Source organism: Acipenser ruthenus, chromosome 1, assembly GCF_902713425.1.
Source record: "Acipenser ruthenus chromosome 1, fAciRut3.2 maternal haplotype, whole genome shotgun sequence".
Lineage (NCBI taxonomy): Eukaryota > Metazoa > Chordata > Actinopteri > Acipenseriformes > Acipenseridae > Acipenser > Acipenser ruthenus.
The window spans coordinates 98,751,749-98,774,433 of NC_081189.1; the positions used below are offsets into that span (position 1 = coordinate 98,751,749).

General features: G+C 38.6%; 1 protein-coding gene across 1 annotated transcript in view; it reads right to left on the minus strand.

Moving 5' to 3' along the window:
• The window catches only part of LOC117421527 (phospholipid-transporting ATPase IA), a 132,821-nt gene that overhangs the window by 31,481 nt on the left and 78,655 nt on the right, over positions 1–22,685 (minus strand). The window contains exons 17-26 of the mRNA XM_034036040.3: positions 22,398–22,480; positions 20,658–20,707; positions 19,674–19,743; positions 18,896–18,980; positions 18,558–18,697; positions 13,421–13,559; positions 12,033–12,097; positions 2,171–2,343; positions 1,467–1,650; positions 376–486 (exon numbers count right to left, since the gene is read on the minus strand). Of these exons, the coding sequence (XP_033891931.1) occupies positions 376–486; positions 1,467–1,650; positions 2,171–2,343; positions 12,033–12,097; positions 13,421–13,559; positions 18,558–18,697; positions 18,896–18,980; positions 19,674–19,743; positions 20,658–20,707; positions 22,398–22,480 (1,100 nt within the window). The remainder of the gene's footprint in view (positions 1–375; positions 487–1,466; positions 1,651–2,170; positions 2,344–12,032; positions 12,098–13,420; positions 13,560–18,557; positions 18,698–18,895; positions 18,981–19,673; positions 19,744–20,657; positions 20,708–22,397; positions 22,481–22,685) is intronic.

Sequence of the window (22,685 nt, forward strand, 5' to 3'; positions counted from 1 at the left end):
TGCTTTTCACTTCAACTTCAAAATGCATGTCAAAACAGAACTATATAACAATTTGCATAGCTTGTGAACATAGGTACATATTGCCTGTTGCAGTTTTGTAACAAACAGGCATTTACTCATTGGATTACAAATAGGTTCAAATAAGTAAGATTCACCTTTCTTCAAATAAGACCTTAATGTTTTAGAGAATTTACTGATGAAAGAATGCTAAAAGCGGGCAATAACTTTTTATTCAAAACACAGGTGTGAAATATTTCAATTCAGCTGTTGTTTAACTGCTCCATGACATTCATCTTTAAAACTCACCAGTGGTGTGGGAAAGAAGGTACAATAAAAAAGAAACACAATAAAGCTCAATAAAAAGATCTGTCTTACCTCAATAATGTACAGGACTATATTCTTATAGAAACAGTAGAGGATGCACTTTGCCACTCTGTTATAATTCCATGCTCCATGAACAAGCAGCAAGTTCTTCAAATACTTAAACTAAAGAAAAAAAAAATACAAGTTCAGATTTCCACATAGAATTAATAGGATACAACTATAAAGGACGTAAAACAAACTACAACTGAATAGAATTGAAATCTCCACAAGTCATTCTTGTCTGTGTTACTGAACTAGAGCTGTCATTTAAAAGCTTGCTGAAACAGTCCTCCCATTTATTAAATGACTGTACATATATTTATGATGTTATAAAACATGGCCATTTTTGGGGAAATCAGCCAATTTTCAAGAACACCCACACCTGACCTCTAATTTCAGTGATGGTGTCATGTATATTTTTCACCTAAAAAAAACAAAACATCTGGCCATATAACCGTCCTCTGACACATTGTAGCCAATATATACATGTGCTAAAGTAACATTTAAGTTATCTTTGGTATCATTTTGGTCAACAAATTAACATGCAAAAGTTGAATAAACATAAAATAAAATGAATAGAACATATTAAAATTAGAGCCACTTGACTGAAAACAGGGCATGCTGTAAGGCTCTCGACTGCGTAAATATATGTTTATTCATGTTAATCTATGTCAAAACTATGCATTTTCTAAAAGTTGTTGGTAACCCTCTTTATATAGCCATAAAGGCTTTTTGAAATTGAAGATTAAAATGTGTAAATGCCACTATGATTGAAATGGTTGAAATGAGAGGTCAGGTGAGGACTGGCATGGCCAATAGAGGCAGCAGGCAAATGTGTAGCCAATATCAACTCATGAACAATCCACACAGCAGCTGTGAACACATTTTTTTTTGGCAGTATGTTTGCGCGTTTGTTGTAATGTTTTGTTTGCTGTGAAGAACAATGGCTATTTAAAAATCCCACATTTGTACGTTATTGGAAAAACCTACTGACAAAACTGCAGTTGCAGCCTGTGACCGCTCTATAAAACTCGCAGAGAAGATAACTTCCGGTGGCTTGCTGTTGCTGTGTCAAGTGCCAGTTCTGATAATGAGTGGATTACCTGAGCTATGGAGTAGTCAGAAGAATTAGCAGCCTGTAGTCCCTCGTTTCCACTAATGCCAACACCAACATGTGCAGTCTGGATCATGCCCACGTCATTGGCTCCATCACCGATGGCTAGCGTGATCACCTTCACTTGCTTCTTCACCATCTCAACTACTTCAGATTTTTGAAGGGGGGAGACTCTGCAAAGAAAACCACAGCTGAATTTAAATAAATTTATACAACTCAAAACCCCTGAATGGAAAGCTTCAACTTATTTCTCCCCCTCTTCCACTTATATTATTTGTAGTGTTTTATTGTTACATTAAATAAAATACAGTATAAACTCCATAAAGTATATAAACTAGGAGAAGTGAATGAAGCAAGCAGAAGTGACTGGACTGGTGACTAAAAACAGGCGATGTCAACCGAACCAATGTTGAGAGTAAAGCACGGTAGAAACTCAATATGGTACGATTTCTTTGTGATGTGTCGTGACATACAATAGGCAAAACTGGAGCTCCGATTGGGTGAAAGATCCTCCACAGTATATAATATCACACAACAAACCCTTCACTCAGCACCCTTTACAATTGGTCCAAACTACAGCCAAGGAGTCCTGCAACAAATTTATTTATTAAGCAGTGGAGGTACAACAAACATAAAAGCAATGATACCAATTGACATTGGTGAACTTAAAACTTAAAACAAATGACTACTCACCTGCAGCAGATAACAGCTTTGCACGACAGTGCAAGATCCAGGAAGTACTGTCTTATTCCAAATGTTAAGGCATATTTCAGCGATTTACCATCTATGATGAGAGCATAGTTATTCTCCTTATGCAAAGCATCGCCCAGTGCAGCACAGTGGTGGCTCAGCGTTTCCCTTGTTCCCTGGAGATTAAATTACAAAATCAACAATGAAAATGACAGAGTAGAAACAGTGACTCCTGCACTGAGTTAATCTGCTGTTTAATGCTATGTAAGGCTTGTCATTTCAACTTATACCATAGATTGTTTTGTAAAATGGAGAGAAGGATGCAGACTGTTTTTTCTTTTTTTTTTTTTTTTTTTTGAGACCAGGTATAAAATGGATAATGCTTTCTTTGACGCTGAATGTTGAATGTTGCCTTGCTTTTTTAATGAATTCCCCCAAGCTTTCTGAACAACATTCCATCTTGAGCCTGAAACAAGGTCAACATTGGATTTAAAATGGAATATTTCTTTCATGCTTTTTAAAAATTCATTTTCATACAGAGCTATACTTATGCAGCAGAATGAATGATGTTGTGGGCTTGATGCATACGTTTGTTTATTGTCTGTAATGAAAAACTCACAAAGATGCTTATTGAACTGAAAAACAAAACAAAACATGAAGCAATCATATTTACCAAAATAAATATTAACAAATAAATAAAGACAAACTAGTTTTTTAATGTCTGACATTAAGCCTACTGAAGAAACAAGCCTATTGACAAAAAGTAAATACCTAGACCGGTAGACCCTCCAAGTCAGTGATTATAAGCCATTTGAGGCAATTTTGGGTATTAATCTCCCGCAACGATCAGTAATGACTGATAACTGCTTCTGTGTCAGATTATTTTAAGGATATGCCATCACATGCTGCAGTTATTGAAATATGAAATGGCTTAAATTGCAACTGTAAACTGCATTGCGCATTTCACAGAAATGTCTATCAAGGCAAGATGGCTGACGGTGGACTTGACTTCTCCTGGAAACAGGAAATATTTGCAGTCAGTGAAGTACATGTTCTCACAAACACCTTCCTCCTTTATAAGTAAATGTTCTACAAAGATAATGTTTTTCATGCCCCACGACTGTTGCTTTTTCTTTACCTGCTGTTAATTTAAAAAGCGTTGAACCCCCCCCCCCCCCCCCCCCCCCAATATTGCTTGTAGGCAAGGAAATGCACTGCCACTTCCTCTTAAAAATATCCATTACCTCCCAGTCTAGAAGGTCACTAGATGTTAATTATGTAAAACCAGTACTGATGTATTCATGAACCCAATGTCAGGTGTAAGATGAATAGCACTAGTTGCTATTTTTATTTTAGATTCAATGCTATTTATATTAGCTATATTAAGCATATGGTTCATTTCTTTGACTGCAGTCATAAGAATCATTTGGTAGCCTGCATCTTACGGTAATATGCACAATTTAGCAAACTGCATTTTATATTTCTGCAGAGGTTAACATCTCATACAAAATTATAACCAAACAAAAAACAAACTTTGAGCCTCCTTTGATTAAGTTCACTAGATCCGGTTAAATACTTACACTAAAATGAACTCACAAAAAGACATTGGTACATTATAGGCATAATAACTATTTATTTGATTACCGGTGACACAAAGCAAACCTCAGCACACTGTTTTTAAGACAGCATGGAAATGCCTTCTTTGACACCAAGGACAAGTAATATAGAACCTTTATGGTTGTGTAAATTGTTCAGAAAGAAACCATGAAGACAGAGTAAAATGCCAGTTATGGTCCATATTTTAATATCCTGATTGTCTCTAGATCCGCTACTGTTTAGATCACTACTTGAATAGATGTAATTGTATTTCATCTGCTGCTGACAGAGCAGTGCTTCCAGAAACACTGGAATGCTGGGCAAAACAGGTTACCTGACACTCAAATGCCAGATGATATATTGTATGTTCAAATGTTTATTACAGCTGATTAATATCTTAACTTTGCAGGAGTCGGTGTTCAAGAGTTGTGATATTTCACACAAACCTTAGTTGTGTTTGGCATGAAGACGTGGCTATTCAGCTGTGCCAAGAAGCATGCCAAATGTAAATCAGATATGAAGACAACTGCAAGCATCTGAATCATCTGCTGGAGCTTCAAAAACAAAACTGCACATCTGTCTAATATGGTTTTACATCAGGGTAAGTGGATTGTGTGTAAGAGACTTTCCAATGTTCCTTATTACAAAATGAATGCCCTAGTAGTTCTATTTACTTATGCTTATATTCAGGCTAACAAATATATTTGTTATGCTCTTTAGTGCCATCCATTGCTAAACCACAGCAGCCTCCAAACAGCTGTGAGTGCAGGCTGCTACATCTAACTGTAGGGTGCCTACAAGGACCCTTCACTCTCAGGCATAACAAACCGCTGAAACTCAAGCTAAAGGAAATATTTGAAATCCATAGCTTTAGATTTCACAGACCTGAGGGGGGGGGGGGGGGGGGGGGGGGGGGGAGAGAGAGAGAGACACACAGGAATATTGTGTCATTGCTGAAAAATCACCAGGAAACGTAGAGCAGCTGTAAGCAGTTACCTCTACATTTGAACGTATGTAGGTTGCACCAAAAGAGTAAATACCTTCAACCTTACGGGGCCTATTAGCGTACAAAAGGCCCAGATTTTAAGCCAGCAAAAATGTAGAAAAGTGGCAAAATATAGAAATGTGCTGTGCTAACAAAATATATATGATGGATTAATAGCTAGATAGCAATACATATTATATTATTTTTTAGCATGGTTATCTTGTTTTGACAGAATCACTCTGTGCGTGTGAGCAGGAGGAAATTAATAGGTGGAAGAAGTGCTGACTTTGGCACAAGTCCATGCTCTAACAATACTGGGCTGCCCATCCTAAGCTCCAATGTAAAGCTGAAGAAATACTTTTTTGGGGGGTGAGGGGCTATTCAGTTTATACAATGCTACAAATTACATTTCTTGAAAGCTTGTATGCAATTCTGCCTCAGCGTTTTGTATGAGATTGACTAGTTTTTTTTTTTTATAAAGGTCTAGAGCACAATTTTCACAAACAAGAACTTGCAGTAGGAAAACTCATTCTGTCTCCAAAGTATTTTGCCACTAATGATGACTTCTGCAGCTTTATATAGAAGAACATGCTATGTTTAATTATTTTGTGTGCAGCATCATTCTTGAAACTAGGCTATGCAACATGAACTGAACCTCCGTATGTGAAACACAGCTGAGATTTGAAAATACCCTCAAAATAATATGCTGCTAAAGTATCTTCATATGAATAGTACAATCTAACAATATAATACATCTTCATAACTTGAATGAAAAACAGGTTTCGATACCCATGATGCACAGTGTAGACAGTTAGTGTAGATAAGCACTGGATGTTTATTTTTGTGAAAAGACATTTAGAGACAATCATACAAATTAAAACATGTGAACATCTGCAACCAATTTGTTTAAATGTGCTTTTGCAGAAGGGTTAATCTAAACCACAATACAAAAAGATTAAAAAGTGCTCACTTCAGCTCTGCCATAACTTAGTTCTAAAATACAAAACGGTTCTTTCAAACTTTGTTAATCAACAATTTACACACATATGTTAATTATGGATAAAACCACTGCTGCACAGTGCCAATTATTGCCCAACTAATTCTCTTCACTCATCAGTCCAGAAGCATAATGTTTATCTTTGGCTGCTTTGCTGTCACACAACATCAAGCAAATCAGCCAGTGATTTCTTTTGGCCTGTTAACAAAAATAGCAAGCAAACCCTTGATCTACCCCTATGACTGAAATTCATTACTTTCTCTATCAGTAGCTACTTAATACTTCCAGAATACACCCTTTCCACACTGAAGCATTTAGTGTTGCAGTTTGGAATAACTCATTTTAAACTAATTGAGAAGTCTGTTTAATATACAGTTTTAAAACCTAGAGCAAGAAGGGGAGTCTAATGTGATAACTAGCACCCTGGAATGCAGCCATATTATAACCCTAGTTCCCTGAAATAGAAATGTTATCCATTACTGACTGGGATATACCTCTGTGTAGCCCGATTTACCTGAATATGTATGTCAAAGCTGCTCGAAAGCGCGCGCCCCACCCCCTGCCGTGGAGGCAGGCAGTGGTGTGCAGAAGTGACTTGGAATGAATGTTCTGCAGAAGCCACTTGGAAAGAATGCATCTCTTGCACCAGCCAGAGGCCGAGATCTGCCAGCTGACTGGTTCCTACTAGTAGCTCTCGCTAAAGTGATGCTAACCAGCTGCTCACTAAAGCAGCAAAAGACTCCCTCCCTGGCTGGTCGACTCCAGTCAACAGAGCCACGCAGTGTATTTTTGAAGTACGGAGAAGCTGCTGATCCAGTCAAGCAGCTGGAACGAGGGGCCGTCTGTGCGCACAGGCTTTGTAGCCTAGCAACAGGAAGACATGCCACTTCCGCGCTGGAACAAAAGAAAGGAGGAAAAGAAAAATGTATCTACTTTTCTTTCCTATTGTTAGTAATACAAAAATTACTCTCTCTCGCTTTTGAGAAAAGGCTCTGGAGAAGCACAGCAGCAAGGAGCAGAAGAGCACAGAGAAACCCAACTGGATCCAGGGAAAGCCACCGGTGCACAAGGTCATGGTGGGAAGTAACCAGAACCGAGGGCTAAAGGTGCAGAAACATGCACAAGTATGATATAGACTAGAAGCATGAATACACAATTGGCCGAGCGCCGCCCGTGTAGGGAGGGCTCAGGTCGGCAGGGTAATCCTCGGTTCACCGCGTACCAGCGACTCCTGTGGCCGGCAGGGCGCCCGCGGGTCTGCCATTCAGATCTGTGTTGTCCTCCAGCACTATAAGGTCTGATTGCTTTGCTGTGGACCTGCAGTGTGAAAAAAGACGGCTTGGCAGAGCACGTTTCGGAGGACACGTGTGTCTGTTGCCGTTTCATGAAGTCGGCGCGGGGGTTGCAGTGGTGGACTGAGATCAATGCATTCCAAATTGGGAAAAAATGGGGTAAAAAATCCATTGCTGATGACTAAATTTTATAAAAAAAATAAATACAAAATAAGTAGCTCAGCACTAGGGTCTCTTTGGAAATGAACATGCAAGATGCTTTTGCTATTTTGGATTAAATTTACCGAAAGAAAACACACACACCAAAGCAATGGTGGAAATGACAACTTCTTGCAAAACGGTTCACTAAAAAAATGATAAATACTGGGAGATCAAGTCGGATGCACTGTGTGAATCATGGGTGTGTCTTTATCAATACCTTTAAGATGAACCAACATGCACAAAATCTGGATTGTATAGGTGTTGTATAGGGTACTTTTTAAAGAATGTACTCATATATATTTCAAAAGGCATAGATATCTCTTTTTGTGCCATTTAGCTTGCAGGTGTGCACACGTGCCAAATGGCAATGTGCTGCTGTGAACTGAACATAGCAATGTCACCCTCAACAGCATTTGCACAATCTCTACTTCACTATTAACAGCTTCTGCTGTGAATCACAGCCCTCTGCCTAGGAGTTTTTAGTCTCACTTCCAATTAATACTGGTAATCTCAGCCCCGCTCCCATATTAAAAGACCCCAGCTCCATTTAAAGAGCTGCTGACCTCACACACAGCTCAGTGTTAAATAGTTTTTAATGTGTTCTCAAGTCTCACGACAGAGCTTGTATTCTCTTTCACAGCCCGTAAAGATCTCATTTCACTCACAGTTCCAGAATTGTTGACCCAAGTACATTTGTCAGAGTACCTCAAGAGGTCTGACTTCTGTACCCCAGCAAGCCCCCTCTCTAGAAATGCATATGCTCAGAAAGTGCATGAACATCAAGAAGGGGTTTTAATACCCAATTTAATGTAATTCAATACTTCTAAAGCTATCACATTTGGTTTTCTTTCATTCTTGGGACATATAATATTTTGGGGTACCTAATATTTTCGAAATCTGTATCTGTGTTAAGCTTCTGTGGCAGGGCAGGAGCCCTGCACATGAAGAGGGGTTTTTGTGTAAATGAATTTTGTAAATAGTGTGTGTTTATTGTAATTGTTGTAATGAATTAATGAAGTACCTGACACTCCTGGGAGAGCCTGCCTGCTGTGTGTGATTGCCAGCTGCGGAATCTAATCAGCAGGTAGGTGTGTTCCAGCGGGGTATCGGGTATAAAAAGGTCCAGTTTATTCACTCAAGGCTATTGTAAAGCCAAGGACAACAGGCTGAACATCGTTCACGCTACCCGGACAAAGAGACCTAAAGACCTTGCTGTAATCCTCTGATCGCCGTGAGAGTGACCCGGGATCAGAACGTAAAGAAACCGAAACCGCCGATGGCCAGGCGAGTCGCCGGAGTCGAGGTTTGTTTAGTATTGAAGAGAGAAGATTAAGTTCAGGGATTGTAGATCCCACCAAGTATAGAGAGCGAGGTGAATAAGCGGGATCTCCCATGTATTAGGAGTAGCGCACGTTGTTTTCATGACATATTTTATTTTATAGTTTTTGTACAGTTTTTTATTTTGCCTTTTGTACGCCGGGCTGTATGTCCTGTATGTTCTGTCTGTGTTTATTTTTTTTGTAGCCAAATGTTTTTTTATTTTTATTGAGAAATAACAATACAGATACAAACAGAGAAAAAAAAAAGAGAACAAATGAGATCCCCATTTTCTTTTTTTACCCCCTCCCTCCCTCCCTTCCTCCCAGGTGGCTATCTCCCTCCCTCCCACTACCCCCCACAAGGACCCCAGAGATCTAAATTAGTCTGGATTTAACAAAGGCTTAATAAGATCAACCATACACTTCCAGGCATTAATCGCTTGTTCCCTGGCACCATGGATCCGAGCGGTAGATAGCTCTAAGTAAATGATATCAAGGAACGTCTGGGCCCATTGGCGCCAGGGAAGGGAGTGTGGCGGCTGCCAATGCAGAGCAACCTTTTTCTCCGCTGCAGTGAGGCCAGACAACAAAATGCGTTTCTGCTGTGGAGATAATTCAAGAGATGAATCATTGTTAAATTAAAAGAACCAGAGCAGAGCAAGGGACTACCCTTCCAAATACAGTTGAAAAAGTAGAGGAAACCCGCTCCCAGAATAAAGCTACAGCCGGGCATTCCCAAACCATATGTAGAAAGGTGCCGAAGGCACGTTGGGTGCATAGAGAACAGCCAGGGTTAGGGGCAAGCCTCATAAGAAACGTCTACGAGGGGTTATGTATGTCCTATGAAGGAAGTTAAAGTGAATCAGCTGATGATTAGGGTTCCTAGAAGCTAAGCCAAAATTATTCCAGATAGTTAACCTCAATATCTAAGGGAGCTAGATCTCCATTCCAAATCGTAGGGAAGTATATTCATTTATTTATTTATTTATTTATTTTTAATTTAGAATCTCCAATTATTTTACCCCCAATTTTCTCCCAATTTAGAATGCTCAATTATTATTATTGTTTCTCCTTCACCGCTGCGATTCCCCACACAGCCCAGGGACTCGAGGCTCAGTGGGCATCCTGCGATCCCACGGGACAATCTGCGTCTTTTTACAGCTAGGAACTCAAGCGTGTATGTTTGCAGGCTACCGGCCTCTGGAGGACAAAGTTCAGCCCAGCAAATCTCCGCCCCCAAGCTCACTCGACGCCTGGCCTGTAGGGGTCGCCGCAGAGCGGTGAAGAGAAACTGTCTAAGCCGGATCCCACCTCCCCAACCTCGGGAGAGCCAAAGCCAATGCAGCGCCCCCACGGAACCCCCAGCGAGGATCGGCTGCCTCGCGCAACCAGGATTCAAACTTGAGATCTCTGGTTATATGACTCACCCTGCACGCCGCACGGCAGTGCTTTTACCAGGTGAGCCATTCGAGGACCCTTAAGTATATTCATTTTAATTATAGAGATTACAGTAGAATGTAAGGATGGGTGGATGTTCTGTCTGTGTTTATATAAACAAAACATGCATGCCTGTGGGGCGTGTCAATTCGATTTCGATCTCCTACCTGTCACTCAACAGCTAATACATACACCCACATATGGCTGTGCCTATCCTGCCTTGACTCAGCAGAACCAGGTAAAAATCAGCAGCCACCGGAAGCGCTGTTGATTGAGTAATGGAGATGTGGGTTATAGTTGACACACCCTGCGGATCTTGGTAGGATCTACAATCCCCGAACTAATCTTCTCTGTTCAATACTGTGACAGAGAGCGAAGGTATTTGAGCTGTAAATCTCTCTCCCAACCAGAAAAGGCGCCGTGTAGGTTGATGTCATGCTTCCCCCTCCACTGGTAGGGGATGGTAGGTGGAAACCAGAAGTCGGACATCTTAGGGGAGGTCCGTATCTGCATGTACGTGGAATGACTCTATTGCGGCTGCAGAGGAGGCAGCAATTGGATAACCAAGGCGCCGGGCTGATCGTGGGGAGGAGTTCTGATAGTACAAAGGGAATGCAGATTATTATTATTTATTTATTAGCAGACACCCTTATCCAGGGCGACTTACAATTTTTACAAGATATCACATTATTTTTACATACAATTACCCATTTATACAGTTTTTTTTTTTTTTTTTTTTTTTTTTATGGAAGCAATCTAGGTAAAGTACCTTGCTCAAGGGTACAGCAGCAGTGTCCCACACCTGGGATTGAACCCACGACCCTCTGGTCAAGAGTCCAGAGCCCTAACCACTACTCCACACCGCTGTCCGATACGTGAGTACGGCCCTTACGTTGGAAGGGATTTAGTGACCCATCATCAAAAAGACGTAAAAAACAGGTCTCTAGTCATTTTTTCTCCGGAAAAAGCCAAGAAAACCATTCAATGGCCGAGTGAGACCGACAGGAACCGAGAGAAGCCGAAAAAAAAGGGGGGCGTATCTCATGAATACAGATAGCCCCGGCACCACATAGATAACACGGACATAAACAAACAAGATGCTTCTGCATCCAGCGCTCAAAGAATATCACAGACATTTGTAGAGCTCTTTTTAGATGTTATAGTAATAAAATAATGACTTGGATCGCATTATTGAGAAGTTTGGTGATAAAACGAGTTCAGGAGATGATTTATCGGTATGCACTACTATGAAGAGGTATGTGAAAAATACAGCGAACAAGGGGTGGGGCGGGACTGGAGATGCAGTACTGAGTGTCCTGTTGATATGCAGTGCCTTTTAAACCTGTTTTACTGTGAAAAAAAATACTTTTAAACAGCGCGTCTAAAATAAACTGCGTGTGTGAAAATAAATTGTACCTGACGCGCCTGAGATGCGCTGAATAAATGGACCGCTAAGGGTTAAGGAGTAAGGAGCTGCCGCCGCTGAGCCAGCACATACCCCAGAGCACTACCTTCACTGCACAGCACATCACTGACACTCACCACTTTCCCCTGGGAGAAACTGAGTTTTTCGAGGACTGTGGTAGAGGAGTGTCGTTTTTGTTTAGGATTGTAAACCCGCCATGGTTATAATTATTATTTTAAATACTGTGAACATATAAAATAAACACGGATGTTTTCACATTACTACTCGCCTGGCCGTCGGTGGTTTCGGCTTCCCGGGTCACTCTCACGGCAATCAGAGGATTACAGCAAGGTCTTTATACCTGAAGCCCTGCTGGAACACACCTGGTAATCACACGCAGCAGGCAAACTCTTCCAGGAGCATTACGATAATTACAATAAACACACATTATTTACACAAAAAACCCTCTTCATGTGCAGGGCTCCTGCACTGCCAAAGCCTCCTATTAATAAAGGCAGACATTGTGGATCACAGAAGACAGGAGTTTATGAAAGCCCATGTAAAACAGTTCAATTATTAAGTTAATACACATTTTTGGTACACATTTTTAAAGAAAAGTCTTAAGATACTTACATCAAGTGTACCTTCATTTATCACAATCAAACCCATGTTTTTCGTCAAAAGTTTGCAAGAGTGTCCTGTGTTAGCAATCATAAACAAATAACCACATTACAAAAATGATTTCTTATTTCTTATTTCTTAAATTAAACAAACAAAATCCAATCTGATAATGAAAATGCACATGGCAATTTTTCTACCTTTCCATAATTCAGTACCGGATATACTGGAAAGCTTATAGTACACACATTGTTTATATCAGAAGTACAGCTCCTAATCCAATTTTTATAAGCAGATTAACAACATTATATCTGACATGTAGAAATATTTACTGTTTCTCATACAGTATTAATGATTTTAGTCAATTTGCATATGTGAAAATATCAACTGCTAACAGTGTGCTTTCATTAGAAACATGCCGTTTTTCACAGGTTCACAGTTTTTTTTTTTTTTTTAATCAAAATTCCCTCTAATGAGAACTTGCAGCAGGATAATTTTGTTTTGTATGTTTTGTACAGCAAAGGTGGAACCAGTGCTTGGAAGAAACATATTGGTATAAAATACGATGGCCAGTGTTTAAGGGAATACAATCTCTTCCCATAGCATAAAGACGTTTTATACCAGCCAACCAGCATTGTGGACTACAAAAAACATATTACAAGACTCCAACACATTTATTCATTTCATTTAAACACATTCTGTGGAACTAGTATTTAGCATTTTTATAGTTTTGTGTCCATCCAGCAAAGTCTGACTATATCTCCTTCGATTGTGATTTTCTATTTTCGTTTTTAGAAAATTTAAAACAGTTTGTGTGAACTCTATGGTGTTAGAGATGTTGCCCTGCCAAAACTTTGGAAAAAGAAAAATCTGTATTATAAAATAGAATCATAGATAGGAAACTTAACGTGGTACAATTATGCACACGGTGACTATAGGGAATATAGAATATGCAGGAAATGGGGATGTACTATTAAATTCTTACTTTTTCTGCTTTGTTTATACAATAATCTATTTATAACCCATTTTCAATATATAAAGAAACCACACAAACACAGAAGATTGGAGTTAGGAGTATGTTGCTGAAACTGACATCTTAATAACTGTGGTCATACATTTTTTTTATTATTTCAGATTTATGATGCAATTTTGATAACCATGCAGTTGCATATCCTCCTCATCTGGATTATATGTGTTGTAATTCAACACTGCTGGTAACTGCACCAACAACACTTGGGACCACAGACAACCTTAGTGTGTGTTCTGACCTGTTTTCCATTAATGAAGCTGAACACTTTGCTCATGTATTTTAGTGGATAAAACTCAACTGTGCAGCAGCTAGCATGCAACACGGCCTCCCCCCCCCCCCACCAAAAAAAACAACATCTTAGAGACAGACCTACCTATGTTTATTGCAGTTTCCTGCTTGTCCCCTGTTAGAATCCAGATCTTAATGTCTGCTTTCATCAGAGTTTCTATGGTTTCCGGCACTTTGTCCTGCAGCTTATCTTCAATTGCTGTGGCTCCAAGCAACTGTAGATTCTGGGGAAAAAAATTTTAAAAAATATTTATTAACCAAGGAGGATGTAACTGACCTTGAAAGGTAGGTTAAAGGGGGCATATTAGTACCAGGCCCATGTAATCATTGAGCATGGTTCTAAAAAATAAGTGGTAAAGTGATCAGAATGAGAAACTTCACCTGATTGGAAAGACTTTTCAAATGAATAAAATGCATCTAAAATGTGAAGGCCTATTCACCACAGTCTGAAGAGGTAAACTTGACAAAAAATGTGTACAGTAGTAAAATGCGACAGGTCTTGCTGTATGTTATGAAGAAGCCAAAATTAATATTTGCAAGCACAAATGTCCACATATACTTTTATTACCATGGTTTATTATTCCCATATTTAAGCTGAATTTTCCTATTTTAAATAGCTCAACAGTGTTTTTAATTAAAGAAGGTAAATACCACAGACCGAAGGAAAAATATAAACTAAATGCAGATCATTACTGCCACCTGCAGGACAGAAGAAAAACATATAAAAGCAGATATGAATGTATTCAAAGTGTGATCAATTAACTGCCTGGAACCGTCTTGATCATAGCAGCTACAGCTACAGGACCCAGAGGAGCAATAACCACTATGGCAAGTCAAATTATCATTTAGAGATATCTCAAATTCATTTATGGATATCTCTAAATATTTGAAGATATCTTCAAATATTTAAAGATATTTCTAAATCATTTTAAGATATCTAAAATACATTTAGAGATATCTCAAAATGATTTACAGATATCTTCAAATGGAGCTTTAAATTAGATATCTAAAATGCATTTTTAGATATCTTTAAATCGTTTTAAGATATTTCTAAATGTTTTTGAGATACTTTAAATACTTTTCAGATATCTCTAAATAGCGTCCTGTTTCATTTAAAGATATCTCGAAATAATTTAAAGATATCTCTAAATCATTTAGTGATATCTCGAAATAACTTCCTGTTCATTTAGAGATATCTCTAAATCATTTGAAGATATTTTCAAATGAACAGGAAGCCATTTCAAGATATCTCAAAATTAGTTCCTGTGAAAATGCTCCATGTTTTCAATGGACTTCTTGTCCATTTAAAGACATCTTCAAATGAACAGGAAGTTATTTAGAGATATCTCTAAATGATTTATAGACATCTTTAAATGAACAGGAAGTTATCTGAAGATATCTTCAAATGATTTAGAGATATCTTTAAATAACGTGCTGTTCATTTAAAGATATCTCTAAATCATTTGAAGATATCTTCAAATAAGTTTCTGTTCATTTAGAGATATCTCTAAATGATTTAGAGATATCTCGAAATAATATGTGGATTTGGCTAGCATGGTGCGCCAAACTGTCATTTAGAGATATCTTAAAATTAGGGTTTTAAAGATATCTGTAAATCATTTGACGATATCTTCAAATAACTTCCAGTTTATTTAGAGATACTTCTAAAACATTTTAAGATATCTTCAAATAACTTTCTGTTTTATACAATTGCAAAAACATAATGGATAGTGTAACTGTTAAATTTGTAAAGCTCCCAGGACTTGAATGGTTATGAACCTATGCTGGTGAAAAACGTAGATAAATAAGCCAGATGATCACTCAAAAAAAAAAAAAAAAGACTGCAATTATACCATTTGGACACCAGGCTGCATGTGTTCAAGGAAAGCCTGGTAGTGTCTAAGGCTTTGAACTTGATTATTTTAGTATTAAAAGTATGTAATTACCTTAAAAAAATACAATCTAAAATATAGGGATAACACACCCTACTGGGCTTTATATACCACTCAATGACAAACACAGAGAGACTTTTAAGTTATTTTCCAACCAGGACTATAGATATAGATAGGTCTGAAATGAGGTATAACTGCAGTGTACAAAAAAATAATTTTTTTCTTTTTTTTTTTTTTTTTTGCATGCACACAAAAGCCCTTCTTCAGCTGTGTTTACTTTTCTTACTGCACAACTGAAGGGGTTTTGTCAAACATCCTGAAATTAATGGGTTTTTTTTATCATTTAAATCTTTTGTGTACATGCAATTTTTATTTTATTTTGTATAATATACATACATACATACATGCATACATACACACTGTAGGTAATGCATTCTTCTTTTCTTTATATTATTGCACTTTACTGGGAATCTGAACATGATTATGGAACGTTACAATTTTAAGACACGTGACTTTTCAAGAATCAGTTTATGAAGCTGTTCATCAATAAGGCAACCTTTTAAACTGAAATGATGTTACTGAGCAGTTGAATAGCTTCCTATAATAATTAACCAATCAATGATATTCCCAACGCTAGCTTAAATGTCATTTTGGGTCCAGTTTTCTCCCAATTATTTCTACTTAATGAAATCTAAGAGGTCAAATTACCCATGGAGTAATACAATTTTAATGTAGGTATTAAGAATGGAGCCAGACATTCAATGTGTAGAAAAGCTTTAGCTGGACATTGGTACCCAAACCTAATTAAAAACTATATCCCCAGGAGAAATTAGAAACTGTCTGGGGAGCGGCAGCTATGATTGAATGGTTTGTATATATAAAGTAAAATAGATATGTTAGAAAGACAGTAGAAGTATTTTTCTTAAACAATTTCTGAAATATGGCAGGATTCACTACTCCAAATTAAATATGTGGTTTAAACAGAGTGCAGTGGCAGAAGCTTTAGAATGTTACTTCTACTAAGGGTAGTTTTTTAAAATTTTTTATATGATACACATTACTTCGGGATGGAGTCTCCACTCTGCACCGCTGGACTCCCCTCGAGAGGAGGTCCATACCCCAGTTGATCACTCCCGGCAGGTGGACTGCATGGAGTGATAGAAGATTCACTTGTCCCCGCAGCAGAAGCTTGTGGGCCACATGGTGGAGACTGAGTGACCGCAGAACCACCCTGGTGCTTTATGTAGGACACCACAGCTCTGTTGTCCGCAAGGACGAGCATGCGTCTCCTTTGAACCTGCTCAAAAAATTCCTGCAATGACAGGTAAACTGCCTGCAGTTCCAAAACACTGATGTGGAGACCCTCCCACGGGGGCTGCCACACACCTTGCCCTCCCACACCCCGCCCTAACCTGAGTCGGCTGCGTCTGTGGTGATGACTTCTCTCTTGGTGACGCTGCCCAGCGCTACGCCTAAGCGTAGATGAGTCAGCTGTTTCCATCAGGAGAATGCCTGTCAAGAGCTTGTGGTTCAACACTGGTTGGCAAACCGTGCAGTTGAACCAGAGCTGCAGAGGGCTCATATGTAGAAGACCCAGTGGGAGGGTATTCGATGCTGCTGCCATCAAACTCAGAAGCCTCTGGAAAACCACTTCTGGAAGTACCCTGCTGAGTTGAAACAACTCTAGGCAGGCAGTTACTCTCCCACTCTGTCTTCTGACAGGGTGGCCAACATGAGCTCCGAGTCCAGGCGCACCCCCAGAGAGGAGACTATCCGGGCAGGCGTTAGTAGGTGGCTGGTGACGAGTTCTGTGTGCTCGTGCGCTTGTGCTGGAGACCCTGCGCAGATAAGCCAGTCATCCAGATAGTGAAGACACGTGGAGCCAGAGAGGCCGAACGGTAGAACACAGAACTGGTACACTGCCTTAAAAAGCAAACCTCAGGTATTTTCTGTGCGCTGGTTTTATATGGATGTGGAAATAGGCATCCTTTCGGTCCACCAAGGTGAACCAATCGCCTGGCCTGATGGACTGCAACAGCCGTTGCGTAATCAGCATCTTGAACCGTCTCCGACTCAAGTACAGGTTCACCTGTCTGAGATCAAGAATCGGTCTGAGGCCGCCATCCCGTTTTGGCACTAGAAAATACCTGGAATAGAACCCCCCCCCCCCCCCCCGGTGCTGTCGGAGGGGTCTACAATGCAAATGGCCCGTTTCTGCAGCATGACTGCTACCTCCTGTGTCACCTGAGTGACCTCTTTGGGGTCTGTAACAGATGTTCTTGTCACACCCTGGAATGGAGGGGGGCCGTGTTGGAATTGGAGAGAAACCAGTTTTCACGGTGTTGAGAACCCAGGGGTCTGTGGTGCACTGGTTCCAGTAGTCCAAGTGTCTCCTGGAGAAGGAGCCCTGGGCTTGTGGCAGCTATGTCCTAGGGCTGGTGCTTTGCCTGTGGCGCAGCCTGTGTCCGTTGTCTAGGCACAGGGCTGTCCCTGCGGAAAGTGGTAGAAGGCTGTCTTCCGGACTGTGGCACTGGTTTCTTCTGCAGTTGTGGCCTAGGGTGCCACTGTGCTGCAGGGTTGCGCATATTAGGGAAGTTACTAAAGTATCTTTTTACCATTTGAGAAATACTCCCACTTGCAGCTTGTTCAGAATACCACCGCTAGAATTCTGACTAAAACTATTCCCTGTTTTGGTTTATACTGGCTCCCTGTGCAGTATAGAATTGATTTTAAGATTTTGCTGTCAACTTACAAGGCCCTAAATGGATTACTACCTAGTTATTTGCAGGAGTTACTGACCCTGTATCTTCCAAACCACACTTTGAGATCACAGAATGCGGGGATGCTGGTTAATCCTAGGGTCAACAAAAGCAACATGGGATGTAGGGCTTTTTCTTGTCGAGCTCCTAAATTATAGAATGCTCTGTCTTCGTTTGTCAGGGAAGCTGGAACCGTTTAAGTCAAGACTAAAAACGCTTTTATAAAATTGCTTTTTTTTATCTTAGCGGGTTTTAATGTAACTTTAAAATTGCTGCTTTTGTATTATTATTATGTGTATACTGTTTTTCAATCTTTTATTTAAATGGTCTGATTGTGGCAGTTGTATGTGTGACATGCTATACAAATGTATTGTGGTTTGTTCTTTTTTTCTGCTATGTACTGTACAGTGCTTTGCAATACTTTTGTATAAAAAGCGCTATATAAATGCAATAAATAAATAAATAAATAAAGACAATTTTACAAGCAAAAGGATTTATATATATTTGTGTTATTGGGACTGTTGTATTGGTCGTTATTTTAGTGCTCAATAAAAAAAAATTCACAACTCGCCTTCTCGATCAGCTCGTAGCTCTCTTCTAGTTTCAGCACCCTGTTTTGAAGAGCAGTAGATGCTCGATGATACAGTTGTAACCATTCCAGGTAAGCAGCTTCAGATATGTCACAAACAGCATAGCACAAGGTTCTTAACCCTACGGGAGACAACCAGATAAACTGTGATTTATATGTTTTATTTGTATTTTCGTTTAGAGCTAAATACCTATGATAATTCTGAAGTCATTAAGCAATTTTCATTGGAATACAAAAACATGTAAGATTGAACATAATCCTGGGACAGACACGTTATATTGTTAAATTCACTCTAATTACCTAAGCATGATTTTACCCACCTTCTGTAGCAAACTGTTCCAAATGCTTTAAAGTAATTTCCTTATATCTGGACCCGTCTGCAAGACGATCGTAAATCACTGTATCCTGTAACAGAAAGAATACAAGCAGTGGAGTTGATGACTTTAGATGCAAAAACCGAGGTTGACGTACAGACAGATGGATGTACACACACAGGAGACAATACTTTAACCACAATTTACTTAATTATGTGAAAGGTACACAGCCATATTTAGATATCTGATAAGCTCTCACTTCTGTGTCATTTAAACTAATCTGCTAAACAAGGTATTTTTTTAGAACCAAGATAAATACATTTTGTTTGCTATTAGTGTGTTTTGTTGTCTGGAGGGACAAACTTGTCTCAAGTGTGTCGATGAAAAGAGTGATGTAGTAAACTATTGCACCTATCAAGAGGGAGTCTCTACAAAATAATAGGATATACAATATTATATAAGCTTTGTCAGCACAATTGTGGTGTCTCCTCTGATAAATGAATAGACTACAGCAGTGATTGATGATGGCAATGTGTTTATTTTCAACATTCAAAAATACTGTACTAGAGTATCGGTCGATTATGCCAATGTTTTGTTTTTTTCTGTGTACATAAAACAATTTAAGACATTCTTTGAGATAGATGTTCAGTTGCTGTATGAAAGCCAGATTTTTTAAGCAACAAACCCCTTGGCTCTTCAGTAGGCTAGGAAGGACAATGACAACAGTGCTATCTAGTGGATACATATAATGTTCCTAAATGACACTAAATGTAACTTAACTTACAGCTCCTTTGCAGTACAGTCTTATTCTCCCTGTTGGTGTGCGGACGATTACAGACATCCTTTTTCTAATGCTGTAAATAAAGAAAAAAGTATAAATACTAAATAAACCTCAGGAGGAATATATATATATATATATATATATATAAAAAATACAATAACCTGAAATAAAACAGTTTGTCAAACATGGCAGCTGTGTGTTTCTCGAAAAGTGAAATTAATATCTGCAGACCTATCGGGCCGATACCATTAACTGAATTCTCAATCAAAATGGAAACAAAATGGATTTTCAACTGGCTGCTGACTCGTGGATGTCTAAATCATTTCCTTGATGTAATGCTAGAAACATTGTGTTTCTGGGCTTTAAAAAAACATAATAATGCACAGTGGCTGCCACCCACACACAGAACTGACACAACCAACTCTGCAGCCTAAATGGCATTAGGAACCACTCTCTATTCTTCAAGCACAATATTGATGGCTGTCAAACCATTAAAATCCTGCAGAATCGCCAGCAGGTACATTAAGCTCAACAAAAAAATTAAAATAAATTACTATGATGGATTGCTGTGTTGATTTTACATCAAGCTTGGCTCCTTTTTATTAGTTTTCACTGCAATGCGTTCCTGTTCAGTGAACAACTGTTCCAGACAAATGGCAACTTCTATAATTATATTGGCAAAGTCACCTTAAAGAGTTTTTTAAACCTGCAGTTAATCTTTGTCAAAATCACTTAACATTCCTGAGGCTGCACACCTGTCTCAATTTTTCACGAAGATCAATATCACAGAAAAACTACTATGCTTTCCAAAAAAGTTAAATATTAGTAAGAAAATATAACAATTAGTATCTCAATTTGTGTAGATATTGTAGACCCATGTTTAAAATATCAACATTTAATTCTACTGTATTTCATTTTGTGTAGCCATACACAAATGTGTACTATATAAATATATGTATTTAAATCATATCAAATGTACTACATTACCTTGTGAATTCCAAAACATTCAACAGCTCATATCTCTCTTCTTGTCCAAGCTGTACAATAAAACACAACCTCTTAAAAACAGCAGAAACACAGCACAGAACCAGTTTGTATTATTCAGCACCCTATCCTATATTCTTTATACAATGTTCAGTGGCCAACTATTTCAATGCAATACATCAGCTGTCCTGGTATAACACAGCTTGTATATGGATATGATATCAAGCCAACACATCTATTTAAACAGTAACTGAACAAAGATGCAACAGATACACAGCGCCTGAGAAGGCGCAAGTTTTAATCTTAGACTGTAGTAGTCTCATCTTCAGAAAAGTTTCAGCTCTCTAAAGTACAGTTTTAATTCTGTCTGCCTTTTCAAAAATTAATTGCGATAACTTTGATTGCTAAAACCTTGCTCCTTACTTTCATCCAGGTTTTAATAAAGTAACTTGTACTTAAAAGAAAGATACAGTACATACAGCTTCAGCTTCAAGGCAAAGAAGTTGGCATTTAAAAACCCTTCATCACATGGTGTATGTTATTTGATATCCTCTGGGTCTCATTTACAAAAGGGCACTAAACATTATGGTGCTCCATAATTGCAATTAGTGTGCACGTTCATGATTTCTGTATTTACTTTTACTATTTTATTAATTGAAATGAAATGAAATCATGAGATGAAATCGTGGGCATATTATGGCGCACATTGATTTTATTGTGCCCCACTATGGTAATCAGAATGAATATGTGATTTGTATGGTAATGCACGATAATGAATTTAAATGAGGCAACCTGCTCTGAATAATCGCTGTGAATAATGAGATGAGCTTTATTCACACCGTATTTACTTAAGGGCGATAATAGTAGTGTGCACCTTAAAGTGAGCGATAATTAGTTTGCTTAGAAACCAGGCTTCAACCACTGATAGGAACACTATTTAAACCTATTTTTCTGAGCTGAAAGCTATCTGGCATCATGGAGGCATTACTTGCATTAAAGTTTTCATATAGAGCAGTGAAAATTACCTGTAAATAACAGGTTATATTAAGCGTGAAAAGACGTGAATTAATGTTATAATTTCTTAAGACTTCATTTTATAGTTCATTACATTGATACAAATAATAGAGCGGTTAAATAAAACACTGACCAAAAGATCCGCCTGGACTGCTGGGGCTTTCTATATCCCGGTGGTCACCGGTAAGTCTTGGAAATTGTCGTGCACATTAAATTATCGCTCACAATACATTTAGTGTGCACGCTATGGTATGTAAATTAGCCAAACAGTGTGCACATAAATGTATGCGTTCTGTTAGTAAATGGGACAGTAAATTTAGATTTATGGTGCACGTTAGGCTCACTACTTAATGTGCACGTTGCAGCTACATTTAGTGCCCTTTCATAAATGAGGCTGGGCTCTAATGTTATGCTTTGTGTCCATGTATGTAGAGGAGTTCTGGAGTCTTCTATTTGAGAATTAGAAAACTGTGGCACTTGCAAGTACAAAACAGGCAGTTTTGGCATAGCATTGTTATTAAGCATTGCATTACATACATTACAGACTCAAGTAACTCACAGTATATAATGTTTATCAATAAGTGAAAGAAACATCCATTTTTTCAGGTCATGTCAAAATTTCAAATTCAGGGGTGATGTTATGTAGTTTTTGTAAATAGGCATAAGTAATTGTATTGTTTGTTCACCAGTGCTTATGATTGTGTGGTCTCTCCTCTTAAATGTACTTACAGCTTCTATTATCACAGCGTCAGGTGTCCGACCAGAGAACACAAAGCCCAGGTTCTTAGCTGCTCTTACTAAAGCACCTTCATCTGTAAAAGTAATTAATTAATTAATTATGTGATAACAAAATAAAGAAATAAGCCACAGGATGCAAAATAATGTATTTGTTTATTTAAAAAAAGGAACACACACAGTTATTATTATAAGGACATTACTGTACTGAGGCAATGGCTCCCAACCTTTTTCAAAGTTAAGATATTGTGGTTAAGGCTATAGGGATTACACAGATGGTTC